The sequence below is a fragment of the Acanthochromis polyacanthus genome, chromosome 13 (genome assembly GCF_021347895.1).
Source record: "Acanthochromis polyacanthus isolate Apoly-LR-REF ecotype Palm Island chromosome 13, KAUST_Apoly_ChrSc, whole genome shotgun sequence".
NCBI classification, from domain to species: Eukaryota; Metazoa; Chordata; class Actinopteri; family Pomacentridae; genus Acanthochromis; species Acanthochromis polyacanthus.
This window is the reverse complement of record NC_067125.1, coordinates 37,846,444-37,871,560: the sequence shown is the minus strand read 5'-3', so window position 1 is coordinate 37,871,560 and position 25,117 is coordinate 37,846,444. Positions and strand designations below refer to the sequence as shown.

At 39.2% G+C, this 25,117-nt stretch overlaps 1 protein-coding gene across 4 annotated transcripts in view; it reads right to left on the bottom strand.

Annotated features, from left to right (window-relative positions):
* The window catches only part of grik4 (glutamate receptor, ionotropic, kainate 4), a 337,318-nt gene that overhangs the window by 158,504 nt on the left and 153,697 nt on the right, over positions 1 to 25,117 (bottom strand). For all 4 annotated transcript variants that reach the window (XM_051958364.1, XM_051958363.1, XM_051958365.1 and 1 more), the window contains one exon: positions 2,035 to 2,168. In XM_051958364.1, the coding sequence (XP_051814324.1) occupies positions 2,035 to 2,116 (82 nt within the window). In that variant the 5' untranslated portion in view covers positions 2,117 to 2,168. The remainder of the gene's footprint in view (positions 1 to 2,034; positions 2,169 to 25,117) is intronic.

The following is a 25,117-nucleotide window of genomic DNA, read 5'->3' as shown; positions in this document are numbered from 1 at the left end:
TTTTTTATTCGCACAACAGGAGAAGAAAAGGGAGGAGGCAGAAGATTAGAAGGAGGTTGCATTAAAGTTCCAATATGTATTTATGAGTCTGTAAGGCTGGGATTTTTTCTCAAACTAAACAATGTTTTCATCATCATGAAACTCATCTTGCCAGAAAAAAATACACTTAAGTGTTATCACGCTGGCACCAGAATACGTGACACTAGACGAGACTAGTTTTCATAAATTTTCCTACATATAAAACTGCACCATCTTAAGAAGCATTCATATTTTTTATTCACCCTTTAGTTATATTTAATGTTTTAATAGCTTTATAATAACCGCAGGAGGGTTTGTATACAGCTTATGAGCTAATAACTTCCTCTGCCAACAGACATCAGTCTCAGCTCTTCCTGAAAGTTGATTACTGTGCTATGAATGTAAAGCTGGCCGCTGAGAGATCCTGATGGTGAGCAGCAGAATCAGTCTCATTCTCAATCTATATTTTTATCTTTATTTCTCATATACAGTGCATACATGCAGTTTCCCATCTCGGAAAATGGGGTCCATACATAAATAAAGAAACAGTCAGTCAAACTTTTGGTAGATGGGGAGCTAGTGACAAGGTGTCAGAGAGCTGCTCACACTTTGAGAATAATAACAAGAAGGAACACTCCCCATTGGTTACCAGCATACTTTGGCAGGTTATGAGACTTCTGAACCATGCCCTCTCAGATGCAGTGTTGAGTAAGTTTCAGCCTTGGTCCAGTGGTCTGCCACCATTTCCATGAACAGAATATCACTGTGGTTTCTGCTCGATTTTTCAGTCATGGTCTCAAACTGTTCGTGCTTCTGGTGGAACAATGCCATTAATTTAGCCTAAAGTAATGGTACTAACGGTGACGCTGCACCTACAGCCATGACATAATGCCACAATATGTCATGACATGTCTACTGAGTTGAAAGATGTAATTGACAACAGTGCAAAAAACAGACCTACAGATACTAAACATCAAAATTAATATCAAAGCTAATACTGGGATTTAACAAGGGTCAGATTAAGGTTTGCCAGAGGTTATGCTAATATCATGATTATGGTACATTTATTGTGTGAGAATTAAATAACAAAACTCTGCTACTGAATATTAACCCATGATGCCCATGCAAGAACCAGATGCTATACATTAACCAATTGGCAAGCATAAACAACCTCTGACAGTTTCAATGTGATTACATTACACTACTAGTAAACATGTAAATATCTATTAGACGTTTGAGAACAAAAACAAAAAATCATGTGCGTGCAGAGGAAAACAAGGTGGGAACATTAATTAAATAAAAAGTAAACATGAAAGATTAGCAGCTAATTAAATACAGAACTCGACTCATTAGCTAAATTACTATAGCCATGTTACACAGTCATCTAATCAGAACTATTAAATATGTTCAATGTTTTGACTGTAGTTCCTTTTTTGGTGACGACATAGCTACACAGTGTCAGTCAAAGCTGTCACATTGTGCATGAATGAAAAGACAGCAGAAAGTATGTACATTATGGAACTTCTTCATCCACATATTTTTAGATCTAAAAAAAAACAGGTAACTGTTGCTAGGAATGTCTATGGTATATGGTCTTTCAGCCTGAACTCCACAGCAAATGCAGACCATTTAATGTGTAGGCTGATGATTTCACAGCCTGTCAGAATAGTGTCATGAACACATGTATTTTGGAGCATTTTGATGCCTCAAGCCAAGTGTGACTGGGAAAATATAGGTATTTCTCAACACTACTTACTGAATTTCTCTTAAGAAACTGTGGAGTTATTTGAGCTAACATTTCTGTGGTAATGTCATTTCAACTTGAAAGTCGCTCATGTACTCAATTTTCAACGAACATGTTAAAAAACATCACTTGTATGCATGGAGAATGTGAAGTTCTTCCAAATGTGAGTTGCTTTGTTCCAGAATCAACACAAATAACATATTTCCAGCTGCAGCATGTGTTTTCCATCATTGCTAAACTGTACATTAGAGCAATTTGGTTTCACAGCTTACCTATTCGGAAGGAGAGCGGGCCACCAGAGGTGCTTCTCACCCACATGGCTAAGAAGAGCAGAAGCGCCCAGGCTGTGAGCATCTTCTATGACTCCTCATGGGTCCTGCCCCGGGGGTGCCCCTGTCACAGCCACCTGAAAAACATACAGAGGAAAGCACATCATCTATACATCAGCCAACATCAAGGATACACACACAAGCAGCATACTGATAAACCTGCAGATACACAGCACTTTGCCTCTTTTTTCCTGCTAAGTGAATATGGGGCCCATGGGAGTTTTGATGATTTTGCTTCCTTGGTGCTGTTTTTTTCTGTATTACTGGGTAAGAGCAAGTTTGTTTCTTAGGTCTTTGTTATTTGTGTCACAGATGGAAAGATGTTACCGCTCTTTTTCTCTCTGGCACGCAGTCAAAAGTCAAATAAGGTGAGTTATGTCTCACTCTGTTTGGACTCCAAACGTGTCGTGAGGAAGAGTAAAAGCTTGTCTTTATTTTTAAATTCTTGCATTGAACTGAAGTGTCCAAGTCCTTCTTTTCTTCATCCTTTGGTCACTTATGTCACTGTGTAGGAGGTGGAAAATAAAGTCCTTTCATGCATGCAGCACGTACACTTCACACAAGCATTTAAGCTGTAATGTCTTTCTTACTGCCGGGGTGCAGGCGGGTTATAGCCGTGTGTGTGTTCATCACGTATGAATAAAGCTATTGTCGCCTCTGTTGTCGACCTCTCACGCTTCACTTCTGTACAGTTTAAGTTCTCGTCTCTGACATTTTGATCTACTGTTGACGATTTTCTATGTCAGTGTTTGCCTTTTTTATTCCACACTTTATTTCCCCTGTTTCAATTTGAGCAAATGTGTGTGATGGCTCCCTCTCACTGACACAGGCAGAAGATTGGTGAAAGCATTTTTTTTTAAACATAGTAAAAGTGGCTGACCAATGCAGGAAAACAAATTTACAGCATAACTGCCTGATATCTGCAACAGAAGAACAACTGTCATGGTTGAGTTATCTTTTTGAATTTAACACATTATATCATGTGCTGTGTTTACACAGGATGCACTTCTGAACAAAACACACATGGAGCAAACGAGCCACTTCTTTAAAGAAGGTTCACAGGAATAAAATGTGAGGAGAAGGAAAATAAAACTACAATATGTAAAAAGTGGAAATGTTCAGTCATGGTGGACTATTTTCTCTCGGATATCATTTCTAGCTTCAAAAACACCACATGAACCTGGTACCAAGGTAAGGAAGAAACCTGATTTTCACCAAAACGGGTCTTTAAATCATTTTTACATCGAGATTAAGAACAAGGCATTAAAACATTAATGTTGGGAGGTGAAAGCCGAAAAGAGCTTTAGCTGCAGAGATAATAAATCAGAGACAAGATGATTCTAGGTTTTTCCTTTTTAAAAGGCCCAGAGCAGTGAGGATAATGAGGTACAGTGGGGCCTTTAGATGGGGTTAGTCTTGGGAATAGTACAGGAAAAGCAAACCCCATATTTATTGAAGCGTGCATAGCGGGAAAATCAGTCCTTGCTGACTTTCGAGTCACCTCATGAAGGATACGTGTGTCTGGCCCTTCTTTTAGGCTTTGTAGTAAATGCATCTCATCAACCCTCTGAACCTAAAAAAATACTCGTATCTCCCTCAGGATTTAGGAAAGCTGGAGTGCTATTAGGATTTCTAGCCAAGTGTGACAGGAAAAACATGCACTTGTACTCCATGTGTGAAAAGATGAAGAATGTTTGCTTTATAAGAACAAGCTTTTTCAAACACAATGATTGGACTGAAACTTCCTTTGGCTGATTTTGTCCATGTTCAGGATAATTGCTCTGTCTACTCCTCTACGAAAAAGGGAACTAAAGCCATTCTGATTTGGTGGAAGCTGTGATTGAATGTAGTGCACCAGCTCCAGCAATATGCAATAACATGGTCGTGTTGTAAGGTATGTCGGTTCTGTTCTTAAACACAGATGGGCCACAAGGAGCATGCCAACAGCAATTTGCATTTAAACGATGTCCAAAAAAATTAAGCAGCCTTTCTCATTAAACAATGCAAGAGGTATCATTTGGCTAAATTTAGTTGGTATGAAGCAGCTATAGCTGATATTTTTGGCATATCTGCCAGGCAGCTGTTCTCAGCATAAAAGCTCCAAAGACCACCAGACAAAAACAGTTGGCAATTATCAGGAAAACACTGAGAGGAATTTACCAGCTCAGGAGAAAGTGATTTCCCCATAGGTGTCGATATGAACCAAAGACAGACCAAACGCAAAGAAAAAAAGAAAAATCAAAAAACTAGATGGACAATAATTTGACTCTAAATGAATGACAGCAGTATTCCTTTACAGGTGATAATACATCTATGTTTTGTGCCTGGAAATGGCCAAATAAACGTAATCATTGTGGTGGTTAGCACTTTCGTCTTGCTGCTATGAGATCCCTGGTTCGTGTCCCGGCCTTCCCGGGATCTTTCTGCATGGGGTTTGCATGTTCTCCCTGTGCACGTGTGGGTTTTCTCCCGGTACTCTGGCCTCATCTCACAGTCCAAAAATGTACAGAGGTTAATTGATTATTCTAAATTAGCACATATGTGTGAGTAAGAGTGTGACTGTTTGTCCTGTTTTAAGTTACTGTATTGTTTTAAGTTATTCTCTTGTCTTTCACTGTGAAGCACTTTGGTCACCCTTTGGGCTGTTGTAAAGGGTTATAGAAATAAACTTTGATTGATTGATTTGATTGTAGGCTTAAAATGAACTAGTTCATTTTATCACACCCTATGAAGTGATTAATTCAGTTTTTGCCAACGTGCAATTACAGATGTGACATTTTTTCATTGCTGTTAAATTTTACTTCATGAAATTACACGAGATTCCATCTGGTAGTCTTCTGAATGTGTGCAGCGCACATAAAAAAACACAGATGCCATCATTAATTTTAGGAACTTGATTCACTAATATAAAGCACTAATATAATTTACGGTATTTTTAGCTTTATTGTAACTCATCACAGCTTGTGGAAGCAATTCTGTGATGCTTGATAAATACAAGTTCTGTTCACTTCTCATCAAGTGTTGGCATTATTTAATTTGACATTTACGCAGCGAAGGAGTGGGTGGTTCTGGTGAGCAGAGATAGAGGACAGCGTCTTCTCTTTTGACAGTGTTTTATGTTCATACAGCCACTCTATGCTTTTTTAGCAATGCTGGGAGGGGTTAGTGACAAGGTCAGTGCAACCAGAGTGACTATATTGGACTAGAAAGTACACTGGAACTGTATAAAAGACTTTATTTTCGACAGGACAAACAAAGAACCTCTTTTGACTAGTTCTCCTAAATATAGTAAGCTGGTTTGATCTCTTAGGGTGCACAGAGGACAAGCATCCAAATGTCAGACAGTACACCTGTGAAGATACCAGACTGAAAGATTAGTGCAACCGGACCACGCAGTGCTTCTATTTTCATACAGGCACAAAGCCAACAGAGGTGGATATGCAGCCCCAGTCTCATTTTCATCAGGAAGAAGTCCACTATGTGTTTGCACCTGTTTGGGTTTGTTGGAAATGTGAGTTCATTTGTCTCTCGAGAAAGTGATCTCTGGATGGAAGAAATGTTTATCAAGAATGTCTCAACTGGCTATCCAGACTTCAGATGTGGACAGTGATTAAAGAGAGAGAACTGTTCTCCAGGCAAAGTCTTACAAAAGCTATTTCAATTCACCTTAAGGTTGAGGAGAGTTTGTTGCAAGGCGGTGGACAAGACTTAGGAGTGTAACCTCTTATGGATAGTGGGAGAGTTTTGTGCAGAACTTTTTCATTTAATTTCCAGAATTTTACACAAGTTTTGGTTTGTGTTGCTTCCTTGTGCCCATGAGGTATAACTGTAACACCATTTTTGATCAGTAGCTCTCCTTCTTTTCTGCACAACTTCATGTTGCTGTAAACATCATGATAATGCAACTCTATGTATCTCTCGCATCACTTTTTTCTGAGGGCAATATATGTCCATTCAAGGTAGAATCCATGCAGTAAATACACAAGATGCTTCATCAGGGACTGATAATTAATTGATTGAGGGCTACCATGCGGGATAGAATGCTATTTTTTTTTTTCTGGGCTCGTACTGATTATTATTAACTGATGAGACCAGTATCTAGAACCAATATACAGAGTATTTGCCATGAAAATAAAAACAACAAACATCAACACAAAACTTCATTGGCATGCATATCTTTACTAAGGGTTTACAAAAGTTTAATAAAAATAGGACTTTCTAGTGATGTGTAACCAGTCAGGCAAGTGCTGTAGGCAGGACAGTACTTAGGACCACAGAGTAGTTACTACAGACGGAGAGAGGTGGTTGTATCAGCACCATGAAAGTGCGTTTTGTTTATTTTATCAGACACTAATCAAAAAATATCAATGCCAGTACTAGGAAAATGCTGAATATTGGCTCCAATAATAGGCCAGCTCAATAACTGATCCATAGCTAGCGAAAATCCCATGTGATGGGTAGGCCGAGAGAATGTCTGCAGTTTACTGCAGTTGTTCATGACAAATAATCCCTTTTAGTGGCATTTTGTTAACATCAAGACATTGGGAGGGGAATGGAAAAAGTGCTTTTTCTCAGAAACCCACAGGAAAGTATTGATAATTAAGTGTGAAACCATATGAGCCAATGTCACAGTACAAGTCTATGAGCAGCATGCAAGTCAACTCTGTGACTGTGTGTGTTTGTCTTTAACTGTTGTTACTTTATGAAAAGATTCCTCGCTACTGCATGAGTTATTTCTGCTCTTATTTAAAGTTTGGGTATTTTATATATAAATAAGCATTTGTTACATTTTAGGGCTTACCAAATGAGTCCACACAGTGCTGATTAAACCTATCAGCAGGTAATACTCTTTGCATTTCACAGTATATTAGACTTTCAAATCAGACTTTTGCAACACGCTGGTGCACCAGCAGTGATGTCTTATTTTTACCAGTAAAGATTGGTTTGCCAGAGCTGAAGAGGGGAGCAAGCCAGGCTGTATATCTAGGAGTAACAACAGAAACTGGGAGCAAAAACAGAACACATCCACAGTGTTTTTGTAATTACTCTCACTACCAAAAAATGGGACAAAAGTTCTGCACTGCAGGTTTAACAAATAGGAATAAAGTGGAGCAGATTCCTTTTTAGTAATAGAAAAGACTTTCACACAGTTATTTGGCAGATTTTTCTGGAAGTGGGAATTATTTCAGACCTAATGGACCACACTGGCTAGAAGAAACTAAATCCCCAACCACTGCGATGTGAACACCTGAGAACCAACCATGTGAAATAAGTAATTACATTAGGTTTACCTTAATCTGCTTACTGTTTATTCTGTTAGCATTTAGGCGACGTTTGGCTGCTCACTGCTGAGGATGGCATTAAGGTAGGACTTGTGAGTTTTCACACTGCCTTTCATAGTTATTGCTCAGGAGAGCCCTGGGGAACAGTTGGATAGGACTGTCAACACATCAGGATCATTTCACAGACCTCTTCTAGGAAAACTATGCAAATAACAGCTGTCAAAAGTCTTCCCTCGAGGTTCGGAGAGGAGAAGAAAAACAGAGAAACAGTATCAAATGAGAGACCCATTCCAAAATTAATTGAGTACTGAAAATTCCTTGCAGCTTATATCGTTACGCACACGGGGGATTACAGCACTTTATTGTTCAATTAGCCTGACTTTACAGCAGCATGTTTTCAACAAAGTCAAATGCTTTCATAGAACCAACACCTGAGCACATGTTTTAACACAGAACAGGAAAGATTCAAGAACACACAGATTTCTTTAAAATACTTTGATTTCCAACACAAACAATGCCACTGTGTTTGTTAGCAGCCGGAAGCTTTCCCACTTCTACAGACAGGATCCTATTTCTTTTATTGCACTGGGAAGTTGGAAAAAATACACAGACAAAGCCGATCCGATACCCTTGAAAGTAAATATGGCTGATCAATGTCAATGGTAGCTCAGATATGTAGCAGCGGCCTTCACACGCTAAATCACTGCTGAGTAGAGACAAAAGCCTTGGCAGGCTTTAGACTCATAGTCAATGCAATCTGTAACACTAATGGCTCTTCACTGAGATCAGCTCATTCGTTTAGAGTTCAGCACAAATTCCAATACACTCAATATGGAGGTAAAATGAAAATTAAGTTCAATGATTACCCTCATTTTTCCACTCTCCGCAATCTATGATATCAGTTTCAGTTCAGCTCCTCATCTGAGAAACACAAAGACTGATCTATATCCCTGCTACAGAACCGCAAGCGTACTCAAGCAGAACCACCAAAATTGCATAATTCCCCATTTAAAACATAGGTTATGTTTGGGAGGCAAACGAGTAACATTTGTGACTCCAAGAAGAAAAAAACAAAAGCAAACAAATGGTGCAACGAGTGAGAGGTGAGGACATTTGGGAGTAGGAGATAAATTATGAAATACCTAGGTATCCTTAGGCGTAAATATTATTTCTATGAATTTTTAATCTGTGCCCATACCACAGATTGCATGTACCAGCTATGTGTGTTGCAAAGCAACAGAGTGCCAACTCCAAGAGCGTGTTTGATTCATTTAATTTTCTTTAATTTCCTCCATTTTTTCTGAGTGTTTCTTTAGACATTCTATCCAAAGCATCCTCTCTCTTTAAACTCATTCTCTTCAAGCCTGGAGTCCAAACAATCCTGGCACCAATTTATTTGACCAATTTCTTTATTTCCTTAAAGGCAGGTTTAGTTCTTCCATTAAGACAGAAACTCGTAACTCTGTAGACTGCTTCTTTTAAAAAATCTTCTGTATTCTGGAACATTTTGGAAAAGTAGAAAGCTTCAAGGCAAAACTGTCTGTTTATAAGATACAGAGACATTAAGCTAATGCAGAAACTGATAGTATATTATGTGTTTTGATGAGTGATTTTGAGGTTTAGTAAATGCTCACGGTGCCTGTGCTTCATCAAAGTCTAAAGAATAAATATTAATTGCTAGATTTTGACTGGCCACTGCTGCAGGATTTATAGATATTTTTAGCCCCTATAACACTGACACATTGAAGAGATACCTCATGGCAATATAATGCTGTGATGATTATTTCTCAGCGTCAGAATCCACAACAAGTCTCCCTGCAGAAACCAGATTGTACAGGAATGACGAGGACAATGGCACAGATTACTTTTACAGTGAGTTGGCATGAATAGGTAGACAGACAGGCAATCATACTGTATAGAGTTGTATCCATTGCATTTTCAGTGTAAGCCTCCCCTGAATACTGAATAGGCTGAGGATCGTGAAATAAAATGTCGGCTATTGTAGCTCTCCTTTTGTTTCTTTGCTCACAGAAAGCCGGTGCAGGCTAAGATGGTGAGATGAAATCAGAGAAAAAGGATTGCAGTGTAATCATAGCTGTGCTGAACAAGGCTTTAAAAACAGTTAGAAGGTTTGAGATGTAGTATACAGCATAATAAAGATTGTACACTATAATTTAAAAGAAAAAAGTGAGTCGCTCCCTTTAAAGATTTCAGCTGGAAAATATGGTGGAGAGGGCTATTTGTATGTAAGGAGGCTACTATTTGCTAACACAGTAACCAGAGCAAAGAATGCTTTTATTTTTTCTCTTTCCCTTAGAAGCCAGAACAGAATGAATACAGCTTTAAACGATTTATTAAACTCAAAATTTGTAATTGGTTGCAGCAAGGGACAACATATATCTACAAAATGAATGTTTTCATGCTACTGGTGTTATAAATAAAGAACTGTAACAATATGCAAAAGACTCAGATAAATAGGTTATAGATGGCAATAATTATGTGGGAATAATGTGGGGATTGGTTGAATTAGCATTAATTCTTTCGGCTGAAACACTGGAAAAGACTGGGAAAACTGATAAAGGAGGTCTTTGGTTTGCAAGAAAACAACACATTTGCAATATATTCAAGGATGGTGTGGTAATTCTTTCTTGTGACAAATTATTAATATGACTCTCTCCACTGGCTGGACTATGCCTGCGCAATAAAAAACACAGCCAGTCACAAAATACACACAAACACATACACCAAGAATAATCTGAGTTAAAATCCTATTTTCATAAAAACACAGGGGGGACACTGACAGTCTTGCAGCAAACTGCTGCTAAGTATCAGTGTCAGACTTGACAAATAGACTTTTGTATTTATACAGCGTGAGGAGGAAAACAGACACTCCAAAGCAATATAACAAATTTTCCTCAATCTCATTGTCAAATCTCAGTGCAGTGCCTCCCCTGTTGTCTGCATACAGTAGGTATGTGTTTGAGAGCAGCCAAGTGAAAAGTGCAGGTGCAGCAGACAGTTTCCTCTCTGTTTTAGATGAAAATTGAAAAAACCGGGAGGACGGTTTAATATTGGAGAGATCTACTGCGCTTAATGACACACACAACACTTTTCTGGAGATTAAAAGCTTAGAGGAGCATTAATGGTTTTGGCAGTGAGTTGCCATACACAGTTGGATGTACAAAAGTAGTGGCCATATTTTATTACAGGTGGGCATTCAGAACAGTGCTGGAGTAAACTAATATAAAGCGAGAGCAGCTCTGGCTCCACAGAGGTGTAGATGGCTATAAATACAACAACTTCTACTCTGACCCTCACCTTAAATATACTGATGGGGGGGGGGGGGGGGGGGGTAATTGCTGACTGACTAGCTGACATCAATGTCAACCTCAGATATTAATCATGTTGATTGCCTGGCAACAGAAGCAAGTTGCTCTGCATCCCGATTCACCAATCTGGTAATAATCACAATTCTCCTGCCACGAGTATTCAAAAAAACTGATCTGAGGAAATACGAGGAGAACTGAGTGAGACGGCTGATTGCCTTTTGATTTAGAGGAATTTTTTAGCATGTAAAATCTGGAACAATGATGGGATCATTCTACAGCTGTTTTCCTCGTGTTATCATTTTTGCAACAACAGCAGGTGAACACAAAATCACTGCTGCTTCACTTCCTTCTACAGAATACCTACTTTCATGTTCCAGTGAATGCTAGCTCACAGACAGTTATCAGCTAGGTGTCCCACTAACATTTCTTATTTTTAAATACTGGCAAGAAAAAAATGCATTATTTGAATATACATCGAACACAATGAACCATTCATTGAGAACACTGCAGTACGAGGTTTCACAATCTGACAAGCGACATAGATTGTCTGCACTGTGTCAACAGGCCAACATGAGGGAGGATCGGCGAATGACAGAACAGGTTGGTCTGACAGCTGTTTGACTTGCCTTGTCAGAGCAACAGCTTACACAGTCCAAATATCAAAACTGTCAATCATACATCAAACTTTGTGTAATTCGGTTGCAAATGGACTATTAAAACTGACAGTTTCAACCAAAGACAAGTCAGATGCATAATGAGACACATATTTGCATATATTCATGTACTGTTGCATTGGGAGTCACAGAACTGGCACAAAAGCAACTTGTAGATGGAAATAAGTGATGTGTGACCGATGTTTGAGAAGGTTTGACTGTCACAAGCTGCAGGAAATGAATATGCATGTGGGATGTATACTCCTTGGGTCGAAATTTTCAGTGAGTTCAAAGAGAATATCTATCTGTTTGAAATGTCTAGACATGAGTAAAAACAATGAACTCAACAAAGGAGAGGGAAGAGGTATTTGGATATGAAAAATATCAGTTACTGCTCCATTATTCAGTGCTCTGAAATGACCTCAGAGTTTCTGCTCTGGAATGAACTGGATTGTCACAGCATGAAGTCGACCAACATCTCCCAGCAGTAAACACACATTTTATTAACACCAAATCTCAGCAGTCTCCCAGTGAGGGGCAATACGAGACTGACGGAAACTGGCCTGATGCTGCAACAGCTCATGAGCGGCAAGTCTAAGAAAACCAGACTTACTACACACTAATCGAAGAGGTTACATCAAATCTCCCCTCAATCTTGACCAGTGGGGAGTCCATTTGAAGACTGTCACAGCTTTCACAGTGGTGGTCTATCAGGAAATTTTTTATTTAAGTGAAAACTTGAAATGCTTGGTCAGTTTTCCTACACTGCTCTGCAGATTATTTTTCCTTTAACAATTTAACTGTATCTGAAATGGGTTTCACCTTTGAAAATCCCACACTCCCAGAAGTACAAACCCCGTGTCCAACATCCTGTGCTCCATAACCAGAGTGAGAATAACTGAACGCTGAACTTTAACAGTAGACTTTGGGAGTCTACAAGAATTGAAACAAGCAGTCAAGTGATATAACACAGCTAAGGTATAATGGAATAAAAAAGTAGAACCACAGTCTAACCTCTCATCTATTTTTACTGAGTATATACACGTTATACAACAATGTGTCTGCAAGTACCCAGAGTCTCCATCAGAAGCACAAGCGTCTATTGTTTTTCTGTCACTATGCTAGATATCTTTGCTATTGCAGCCGGATCAGTCCTGCCATCGTGCAGCTCCAGGTTGCAAACCTTCTGCAGCCATATCAGCACTTCCAGCTCACCAAGAGAGAAAACATGCTTTATTCTGCAGCAAAGCCACTGACTGATCAATTCAAAAAACATCATTCGTTCATTTTTCACACGAGCTATTTCAGATCTTGAAAGAACTGGAGTCTTACTCAGCAGGTAGAGGAAACCCATACCATATTCATTCTTATGGCAATTCAGAGTTCCAAATGTATCCAACTTGCACGGTTTAAACAATGCAAATTAACACACAGGGGGACCTTTTTGTTCTGCAGAATATTAAACATGTCAAGATTTAATGCGTAGTTGACATATATACATTCAGATGCACAGTGAGTAATTATATACTCTCACTAATAGTGTTGTATTGCATCTCATTTACACAGTACGATTACTGCTCTCTACAAGATGTAAACTTGAATAAACATGGAATTATCATTCAGTGTGGACCTCAGCATGTGGGTAGTTTCGTAGAGTAAAAGGAAACAAAATTGTGTTGTCAATAACAACAGCCTGAAAATTGAAGGCAAGGATGCTGATGGTCTAAGATGGGAAGCAAAGTTGCAACTAAAGATGGATAAACTGAGAAAATGACCAAATCTGATGCAACCCTCTAGTCAAGGCTGAGCTCAGCTGAGCCCATCCCATCAATATTTAACAGTTTCATAGCAGGTGTTTAAAAAAATCACCAAGCTGTTTTGGAATTTAGGAGGGGATTTAGCACTAAATGGCTCCATATTAAGATGACAACGTGGAATTATCCCTGAAGGATGGCAATTTGAATTTTAAATGAAATGGTGGTCTCACATATTTCTGTGAAATGCAAGTTGAAAAGTCCAAGTTTCAATAATCTCCTCACATAAATGAAGTGTCAAAATGAGCATTGCCCTCTGGCTACTTAAATACTACCAGTTTTGGTGGATAAATTAATCCAGCCTTGGTATTGTCTTCGAACTCATCATTATTATACTGCAGGACCAGCTCATCTGTTGTTGTGTCAAAAGTGTATTTTGTAATGCTGTGAGCTCGGCACTCACCATATGATCTCATTAACCCAGTCTGCGAGGATGGCTAATCCAACGCAGCTGCAGTACATAACAAGTTGAGGAGAGGACAGACCATAGATGGCAAGCAGATATGGAGTAGGCTATCAAGAGCAGCCTCCCATTTCCCCTTGTTCATTTATTGTTAGTCAAGACCACAAGCAGATGGGAGTGACGAGTGGCAGATAACAAATTGCTAATCAATAGCTCTCTCAATGAGGGGAAATGTACACATGTAAACAAAGCTCTTCACTGGATCAACATTATTTCCTCTCCATTTGTCTTATAAATGATATTATTCAGCTAAACATCTACTTAACAAATGCAAGATGTACAGTTGGCTTGATGACAAAAAACGCAACATGTCAACAGGCTGAGTGACATCCTAATGTTATTTGCTATCTTTTGCCTGACTTGGATTTCAACTATTCGTTGCATTGTACACTATTTTAATGTATCATGCCCTAAACTAAGACAGATGAACACTACTTAAAATAATACAGTGGATTCCTAGTTGCATTCTTGTGCAAACCATACAAGAGACTTTGCATGGGAAAGGCTGTGCTGTCAGGAGTCTCCCACAGAACAGCTCAAAAATTTCAAAAGATCTTCTACTAGGTTCATTCACAGTTTCTGTGAAGATTGATCGCTTTTTGACAGCATGTAAATGTTGACCAAGGTTACTATTGCCTGTATAATTTTCTCTGAAATAAGTTCTAGCTGACGAGAGTAACTGCCATCCACTATTCAGATTAAATCAAATAACACAAATGTAAAAATTCTCATAATAAAATGGATTGCATGGACAAAAATAACTGAACCTTCAATCTAGTATTTTCTAATACACTCCTGTGAGGATGTTATTGCAATTTAGCACTTTTTTGTGGCTATTAATGACATTTCCACACTTTTCAACTTGTACTTTTGTCTAAATCTGCTTGGGCAAACTGCTCCGGTTCTCTTTGGTATAATTGGTGCTTTCTCTGAAAGGTTAGGCTCTTTCTATAAATTGTCAATAGGATTAAATTAGGATTCCGGGCAGGCAACATGAGAATGGTCCAATGTTTTCTTCTCAGCCGGACCTTTCTGCTGTACGTTTTGGATCATTACGTCGGTGGAAGAGCCATGATCTACAACTGAGACAGAGCTCTCTGGCACTGGGCAGTATGTTTTGCTTCAGAATGGTTTCATTGTGTCCTGCACAGATCTAAGCCAGTGTGCCAGATGCAGCAAAGCAACCCTATGATACAACCGAGTCGGCGTGGTTTTTCACAGTGGGGATGGTGTTCTGTTCTTTGCAGCTGATGTGATGTGTTATCAAAACGCTGAAATTCAGCAGGACACAGGGCACTCTCCTGGAACCATTGTGATTTGTCATCCTGTAATTTACTCCAGCTAGGGTCTTTCTGTTTGTCTTTCAAAGGTCTTCTTACATGGAGCCCACTTTCATTCAGAAACCAAAGTATAGTACATTCAAACACCACTGCTTTTGGCCTTGGAGGTCAGCGTGTATCTGCTATGAAGCTGGTTCTTTCCACACATTTATACAATCATTCTGCTCAGTCTGGGCTACATTTTACTCTTGTGGTCATGTTCAATGGCATTGGATATGGTCCCATGGTCCTTAAACATCCTAATAATATAAGTAGCTGTGGTCAAAGGAACATCGGGCTACATGGAGATGGTCTTGTAGCCTTCACTATTCTTGGCAGTTATTCCCCCTATTATAGCCGTTGAAAATTCTCATCTTTTCCTTCTTGTGCTCATGTTCTCTGTGTGTACAAAAGCACAATGACAAGTTCTGGGACTAGTTTCTCTCTTCAAATAGGCTGAGTAACTGATTATAGGGTTGGCGACACCAGTGATACTAATAAAAGACAATAGCCTGCTTAAAATATCATCACAATCTGCTTGTTCATCACCACTTCCCGTGGTTGACAACAATTTTATCAAGGCTACCTCAGAAGATCTTTTGTAGAATAAGCACAAATTCAGCTATTTTTATATCTTCCCAGGCACACCAAAGGCAGTCAGGCGTGCATGACAAAAGAGCTTTAAATGTCATCACTTTTCACAAAGAAAGGGCCATTCTTTCAATGAGATGCAAGAATGCAACCACTTTTGAACAATTTGTGTACAATTATTAATGTTCAGTGAGTGTGGAAAATATTGACTTGATAATCCTAAAACACAGTAACTCAGCTTCTTTTAAAATACTGGCTTTTTTCAAGTGGTTATTCGTCTGTATTCTTTGAATGGAGCCACTGCGTATTTGTATCGAGCAAGGTCAGAAAGTATTCCAAAATATTTTTGATTTTCTCAAAAGATTTCTGAAAAATATCTGTACCCAGCTGCTGTAATATGTAAATTTCCCCGGCGAGGGATCAATAAAGTTTATCTTATCTTAAAAGGTAAGTTTGTCCTCAAAGCGTAACTGCCACAACCTAAAAAAATACATTATCATATCATCACCTCAAAAGCATCCTCACATGACTGTTAGTGTGTTGTACTTGCATAACACATACGACTTCACAATTAATTACAGCCAAGAAATAACACAATGCCTATAGCTTTCATCATTGCTCCACTGCATGTATAGTTAAAGAGCTGTACTCATTTAAGCTTTCAATAAATCAAGAGAGCGCAATCCACAATCAGCTGTAATGAGTTCTTACAATCACACCTACAATTGAGTAGGATTGGTGCTTTGAATTTTCCTGGAGGTGCCCAGCGGAATTATAGACAGGGTAACCTCACAAGTGGCCTGTGGAGAGGCAGAAATGAGTGTTATTTCATGAAGCGTAAGAAGAGAAATGAAAGGAAGAGAGAATGAGAGGAAAAGGGCATGGCTGAATCAAAGATGAATGGATGTGGAACAAATGCTCATCTGATCTATCTCCTCTCAAATATCTTCCACCCCCAACATGCTCCACTGCCGGCAAACCAAAAATTCTATTCGAGGTATAATATTGGCGATGTTTTGTACGTACGAACCTCAGAGGTCAAACTGGTGTATATTTGACCCTGATCTGTGTGTGTTAGCGTTCATATAATGCCCTTCACACTCTGTGCTAAATGACTTTGACTCACCGAATACTCCAGGGGGATATACACTCTCAATCATACTGTACAACACTGCAACACCAAGGGCAACACAAAGGGAAGCAGAGAGAGAAGCTGAAACAAGTCATAAGCAGACCGGCAGTGTAGCTGGAAAATCTGTTCCTTGGCAGACTCGGGCAGCAATGGCTCCCAGTTGGCAGAACACATTGGAGGGAAACAAACTTGATTTCAAAATCAATGTCCCTCCAAACCGTAACAGCTTGTCACTCCGGTTAAACAGCTGTAAGGGTCAAACTGGAAGGTACATTTGCTACATAGGTGTTTTACGTCTTTGTGTGGTTTTTGAACGTCAGTAGCCTAGCCGCGCTAGACCCAGCTCTGAAGACACAAGGGTCTAGGAACTCTCGACAGGGAGGGAGGCGGGCTAAAAGGTTGTCTTTCAAATCACTCTGAAGCAATTGGGTAGGTATATAAACAATCAGCGCAACGATAGGCTGACAGTTCCTAGAGCGCCGGAAATCAGAGGATGCGGTAGTCCGGTGAAGCCTTATTTATACAGTCAATGGGTGAAGCTCAAGTATATTACAGACATGTTAACAGAAAGATTATTCAGAGTCGGTGCTAATGGAGCTCAACGACTGTTGTCGTTTTTGTTGTCAACCCTGGCAGAGAATTAAATTCGTTGCCGTGAGTTGTCTAGCGCGGCTAGGCTAGTTGTTTCCGGTTGTTTCTGTCAGAATCGTCGCGCCTCTGTTTTCACTTAGTTACGCCCGCCTTCTGACTCTACACTTCATGGTGATTCGTCCAGCCAGTTTTAGGAGCATCCAACCTTGAGGCTTACTGAGGGTAACTAGACCCAGCCTGGCAGAGAATTAAATTCGTTGCCGTGGGTTGTCTAGCGCAGCTAGGCTAGAACGTCAGTGCAATGCACAAAAGCTAATGGAGCGTAGACGAACTCAGAAAACGTGAATGAACTCAGGGATGTTTAAGAGACAATGTGTGGCGAGCTTATGTCGGTGAAATAAAGCAGTGGATCTTTTTTTTGTTGGTATAGCTGCTCTCCATGCTCACAACATCCCATGACTACTGCTGGTTTGTCGTCCAACTGTTGAGCCGAAAAAGGAGTTGAAGAGTTGGGAAAGTTAAATGTCTTCCTGAAGGACGCATGGTGTGGTGAAAATGAGTGATGGGCAAGTGATGCTCGTGAACGCTCCTGAGAGAAACAACTATTACAAGCAAAGCCCTGTTAATGGTAACAACTTCTCCCTGCAGTAAGTAAAGTCTCCCTGTGACAGCAGGGAAGCATAATGAAAAGCAACATTAAATGCTATAAGGCTCTTTAGGTTTAAATGGCTGTTTAGCAATTACAGAGGAAGCATCATGAGACACAACTTGTACAATATTGGGGTTAAATTGGCCTTCAGGAATGTGCTCTGAAGTGCTCATCTGCGTCACCGAACTTTAATTGTGATTATATCTTAACAAGGCATTGTAATTTGCACCTGAACATGTTTGCAGAAAAAAATTCTCTCTTCAATAGTGAATCACATCAAGATCACAATGAACACCAGGCAATCCAGCAGCTACAAAGAGGAGGCCGTTGTTGTGCTAATGACCCTAAAAATCTGACTCCATTGTGTGTGTGGTTTGGTTATTTCTACACAAAAAGTTTGTCAAATTTACTTACTGAGAGTGAAAACTTTCTCTGTTCTCATCAGCGACATCACAGCAGGCTTGGAGACTAATTCTGGTCCAACTGGCAACTCGAAGTGTGATGCATCGCACATACACTGAGAATGTACTTCCAGTAATGTCAGACAAAGTTAACAGATAAAATATTTGCATTGCCAAAGAGTCGGGGTTCTTCAATGACAGAGGTGGTGGAGATGATCATTTGATGAATTTCTAACCAAGAAAACACTATCAAACACTAAACAGACTATTTTGCAAACATATGTTAAGAATGCAAACATTGTAATGGTAGTAAAAATTCTTACTTTGTTAAGATTAGGTTACAGTAATAATAATAATAATAATAATGATCAAGCTTCTATTTTAAGTTGCTGTTACAAACTACAACTGAATAGCTGTCTCCTGTGTTAAAGTCCAGAGTTGTAATGTTTTGTAGACCCACTCCTTTACTCCAACAACCATGGACATTTTCTTTACTCAAAAGATTTTAGTTTTTATTCCGTAAGAAGAGAAATGAAAGGAAGAGAGAATGAGAGGAAAAGGGCATGGCTGAATCAAAGATGAATGGATGTGAAACAAATGCTCATCTGATCTATCTCCTCACACACATTCAGTGCACATGTAAATGTAGAACATTTACATGTGCACTGAATTGCGAGACTACATTGTAAATTTTGACAGAATATATATTTAATTTTGTTATTCTCCACTCTTGGCTATTGGTAATTAAGTAGCAGATCATTAACTGAACTGCACCTGGAGGCAAACCCAGACTTAGTAATCAATGCCATTATTGCAATCCTAGCTCTCACATACAGGAACCACACACATGGTCAGTCTGTACTATATATGTGGTTTGATTTGTACTGCATATCTGTGCTGTTATGCGTGTGCGTGCGTTTGTGTAGTTAAATAGCTGTGGTGTTGTGACAAAGCAGTCAATCTCTGTCCTCCTCTCAGTTTGTCATTCTCTGTCCTCCCCGTCTGTCATGAAAGGCCCCAAGGCCCTCAGTGCTCTTCTCCTAATGAGGTACATGCCAGAGCTTCTTCTAATACCACAATTACAGGCATATCTATGGGTTGTTCGGTTGTTTTCTTTGCCGAGTAAAGCCACAGACATAAAGGACAGAGTGCTCTTACCCCCACACTTTCCCATGGCACACATCAAAATTACACCCATTAATATCAGATGGCTGACAGGCCACCCTGCTCACACTCAAGCACTGTCTGGCTAAACCACGAGTCATTTGTGGTACATATTCAACATGTCAAGCTCTTTTTTCTTGTTGACTGATTTTAAAATATGCTCTCGTATTAGAGAATTACTTTGAAATTCTGAATGTGTCTTAATATTGTGAACAAAATCATTTAACCCTCATGCAATGTTTGGACATTGTTGAATATTTAATGCAGTGCAGAGCACTATAAAATAACTATTATCACAGCCACATACTCATTAGCAACCTTTCCTCCAGTGCAATATTGGTATTTAATGTTTGTAATGGAGCAGAGAGACAAACAATCACAAGGTGATAGACAAAGACACATAAAGTCCATTTGCTAACTCTTGCATGACAACAGTCAAATCTGGTGCTCACTGCTGAGGGTGTTTGCTTATGGAATCAAGAATCTTTCAAATGTAGATTTGGTTGTCCATTAATTAATTCAATAGGTTTAAACCATGATGCCGATACGGGTCAAGTATCTTATGTAATTAACTAAAGCCTATTCGTTTTGGCACTTGCACCCTCAACTAATTACTGTGTAGCTGCAGCTGAAACTGTAATGACACGAGTCAGTGGCAGAATGCCTGATTCTGCTTTTAAGATACTGCCACACTAATGTCTCCTGGGAATTCAAGTTGCAAAGTACCATTTATAATGTGCTGGGGGAGAATTAAAGGCAAAAGTTTAGTTCTTGCATTGTTAGAAAACATGATATGCCATAAAAGGTTTGAGACTGTTCAGTAATTAGCTCAATTAATCAATCTGGAGCTGTTCTGGGAAGCCAATGAAGTGCACCCAGACTACAGTAGTACAGTACGTGTGCTGGCAAAGCAGGCCATCATTTGCAGAGAATACAAGACATTAATATAAAACTACCACAGTCAAGTCTGCTAAAGCTGCCCTAACAGTCATTATTGATACATTCAGACTTCCGACATGTTTTGTGATTATATACTATGAGGTACACATCTCTTGTAGTACCAGCCAGATTGTGCCCAGCATTAAATTGAACCCACTCAGCACACCACCCATCACTGAGTTTAATGGGAGATGGAAAGCAACCCAAGCAGTGAATGGAGTGCATCTGCACACACTTCTTGGATGTATCTGTGGTGTGTAGGCATCATATTCAGCAGCCATGCTAGTCATCCATCATAGAAGGCTGGCTGGAAAACAATCACAGATTCAACCTGCCTCAGTGGCAGTGCACAACCGGCGAGAGAAATGGCTTGTACCTGGAGGGTGGTGGATAATGGAGGTGAACATCAGAAACAGCAAACAGTGGTTCAACAGCAGCTCAGACTCTGTCCTAAACCCAGGCAACTCTGAAATAATTCAAGAACCCTGTACGCATTAATAAAAGCTATGTGAATGCCAACTTTCTGATTCAGATGCTAAAGCAGCTCAAGTAGTTCTAAGGGCTGCTTTTCATTCAGCTTGAGATCAATGTGATTTATTTTTATAGTGCCAGTGCTCCAGCAGGCACATATCACAAGGTTGTCGGCACAAGGACGATGAATTCTAAACATACTTCTTTTTCTTTATATGTGCTTAAGATCTGATGCCAAATTAACACGATACCAATCACACACATGACATAAGTGGCTCAACCAATCCGGAACACACTGCAAATTATTATGTAAAAGAAAGAAAAGAAAATAATTTGAGAGAAGTGGTAAATCAGTGGATATACAGTGAGACTAGGGGAATTAGTTGATTGCAGGGTGGAGGAGCAAGGACTGTTGTCCACAAGTGTGTTATGAAACAGTTTGATGATGCAAAGCGGTAAAACTGTTCAAAGAATAAAAAAGAAGACTTTTTTTTTAAAAAGAGCATTGTAGTATAACTTTATACAATTGCTACAGGAGTCACATTCTACTGAAGACTGCTAAGATGAAGATGCATTTCCTGGATGAGGGTTAAGTAACGATGAGATTTTCAGAAAATAATTTGACTAATCACTTATGGCAACAAGAAAATGTGAATGCCTCTGCTTCTAATCTGAAAATCCTCTTATTTTATCTATCTGCCCTCCAGAGGCAGCTGGGCTGATGGTCAGGCATGAATAACAAACGTGTGTTTGGCGGAAATAGCTGCTCGGCCAAAATATAGCTTTACACAATTGCAGTTACAAACAAATGTGGCCTGAAGGCACAAAACTCATTAACAAAGAGTACACGGCAAAATGCACGGGGACAAAATAAGATATGGAAACAAGCAACCTTTTAAAGTGACTCACATCTCCATCAAATCCTATCAAACAAATCACAACATTTTCTCAACTGCTACAACATTTAGCAGGCATTAGTATGTAAAAGGCCAAGGTTAGGCTGTCCTGACTCGTGAATTTATGTGATTGCGGTGGAAAAAAAAAACAACACAACCTTGACTTCAAAATATTTCTGTCATTATTTGAATGGCTGCAAGAGATTATTTGTCAGCAAAAGCCCAAATTTCATTTCCCTGTTACGAGCTGTAAAATAGTGACAATTCGGTTGCAACTTCCTCAATAAAAATAGTATCCTCCTACACAAATTACAAGTAAACGAATTAACTTGCAGACATATACACTACCAGTCAAATGCATGAACACATGTTCATTCGTAGTTTTGATTCTTATAGTGAGAATCTACAATGTAATTAGTCATGAAACTAAAGACATACTATTAAATGAGAAGATATGTCCAAACTTTTGACTGGTAGTGTATGTAATAGGAGGGGTGTTGAGCAAGAATGTGATAACAGAATACAAATGGGGTGAAAAGGAATAAAGAATTATTATTAGTTTAGAAAAGACTGACAGATGAAAGACAGGATGAAAAACATCCAGTTTCCCGGAAAAACAGAAGACAATCAACAAGCGTTTAAAATTAATTGCAATCTGAAAGGTATTTCTCTTCTTGTTTTAATGCTGCGTTCTGAGCATTCTAATCAAGCTGTTAGTTGTGGCAGAAAGGAGAGCTCAGAGATAAAGGCTACCAGCAAGGTTTCCTGTTTTCCGTGATCTTCAGCGTAACCCAGATATGATTCCCAATCCTACAGTAAAACAGACGGTGTGCTGAATTGCGTTCGATACTTATTGAAGAGGCACAGTCAGGGAGGGGAGGGAAAGTGCCAATGCAGGAGAACAGAGCTTCTGGGTTTTAGAACGGCTTTCACTTCCAACTTATCTTTCTTCCTCTCAACTTTTAGTTCTCACTTCTACATAAGGACACATGAGGATACAGACTGGATGAAGCTGTTCTGTAATATAGTTTAAATGAGACAATGAGTTTGTAATTGATTAGTAGCTTTAATTGCTAATTTGGAGATATCTTGTTTCAAGTAATTGCAGATTTGAAACATAATTGTTCATTTTGTTCAGTGACAGAGACAGAAGAGATGTTATTTTTAGGAATTGGTAACTGCATAACTGAGCTCCCTTCAGGGAAAACCTATCAGGTACATGTTATTATTTTAGGAAGAATTGGAATTAGATAGGTAGAAGGCTAGACATGTACAGTCTATGATGATATTACGGCAGGTGCTTCTTTGCTGATTGCTTAGTATGACATAAAGAAAAGCAAAACTTCTGCCATAAGGTCAGGTGTCAAATTTTTTTTACAGGTGTCAAAGGTACACTACCAGTCAAAAGTTTGGACACACCTTTTCATTTAAAGTTTTTTATTTTTTATTTTTACTACTTTCTACATGATAGATTAATACCAAAGACGTCAAAACTATGAAGCAAGATACATGGAATTATGTAGCAAACAAAGAATTGTGAAATAACTTTAAATATGTTTTATATTTTAGACTCCTCAAAATAGCCATCCTTTGCTTTGATTACTGATTTGAACACTCTTGGCATTCTCTCTATGAGCTTCATGAGGTAGTCTCCTGAAATGGCTTCACTTTCAGGTGTGACATGTCAAGGTTGATTTGTGGAATTTCTAGCCTTCTTAATGGGGTTGGGACCATCAGTTGTGTTGTGCAGAAGTCAGGTTGGTACACAGTTAACAGCCCTATTTGACAACTGATAGGATCCATATTATGGCAAAACCAATCAGCTAAGTAAAGAGAAATGATCGTCCATCATTACTTTAAGAACTGAAGGTCAGTCAGTCCAGAAAATTGCAAAAACTTTGAATATATCTCCAAGTGCAGTTGCAAAAACCATCAAGCTCTACGATGAAACTGGCTCACATGAGGACCGCCCCAGGAAAGGAAGACCAAGAGTCACCTCTGCTGCTGAGGATAAATTCATCAAAGTCTCCAGACTTAGAAACAGCAAGTTAACTAAACAGCACTTCAGATTAGAGCACAGATAAATGCCCCACAGAGTTCTAGTAGCAGACACATCTCTACATAAACTGTTCAGAGGAGGCTGCATGAATCAGGTCTTTATGGTCAAATAGCTGCTAGGAAATCACTACTAAGGATTAAAAAAAACAAGCAGAAGAGATTTGTGTGGCCAAGAAACACAAGGAATGGACATTAGACCAGTGGAAATCTGTGCTCTGGTCTGATGAGTCCATATTTAAGATCTTTGGTTCCACCCGCCATGACCTTGTGCGGCACAGAAAAGGTGAACCGACAGTTTCTACAAGCATGGTTCACACCATGAAGCATTGAAGAAGAGGTGTGATGGTGTGGGCACATGCCATCCCATCTAGTTTGCGTGTAGTTGGACCATCATTTAATTCTCAACAGGACAATCACTCCAAACACACCTTCAGGCTGTGTAAGGGCTATTTGACCAAAACGGAGAGTGATGGAGTGCCGCATCAGATGACCTGGCCTCCACAGTCACCTGACCTAAACCCAGTCCAGATGGTTTGGGATGAGATGGACCACAGAGTGAAGACAAAAGGGCCAACAAGTGCTCAGCATCTCTGGGAACTCCTTCAAGACTGTTGGAAAACCATTTCAGGTGACTACCTCAAGAAGCTCATCAGGAGAATGCCAAGAGTGTGCACAGCAGTGATCAAAGCAAAGCATGGTTATTTGGAAGAATCTAAAATATAAAACATGTTTTGACTTATTTCACACTTTTTTGTTTACTACATAATTCCATATGTGTTCATTCATAGTTCTAATGCCTTCAGTGAGAATCTACAATGTAAATAGTTACGAAAATAAAGAAAAAGCATTAAATGAGAAGGTGTGTCCAAACTTTTGACTGGTAGTGTGTGTGCTGATTTGTATAGCTCTGGCATGTTCTAGTTATTATTACTCAAATATGACTTATAGAGGGGGACAAAATAACTTATCTGAGCCTTGTCTGAACTGATGTAGTTTAGGTTGTATTGTAGCCACATGCTAAACAAACACATTTTCAGAAAGTAGAAGATGCTACCTGTTAAAAAACAAACAAACAAACAAAAAACATCTCACATCCATTTTGGACCTACAGTTCTTCTCTTATGTGCTTTTCCATTTGGGCATATCAAATAGCCCAAAATTCCTTACAATGTTATATTGGATGGAACTATAAGGGATATTTCAAATTCTAGGCACTAAAATATATGAAGTTTTCACTGTCCTGTCCTGACAACCAAGTCCTGAGAGTAAGCCTA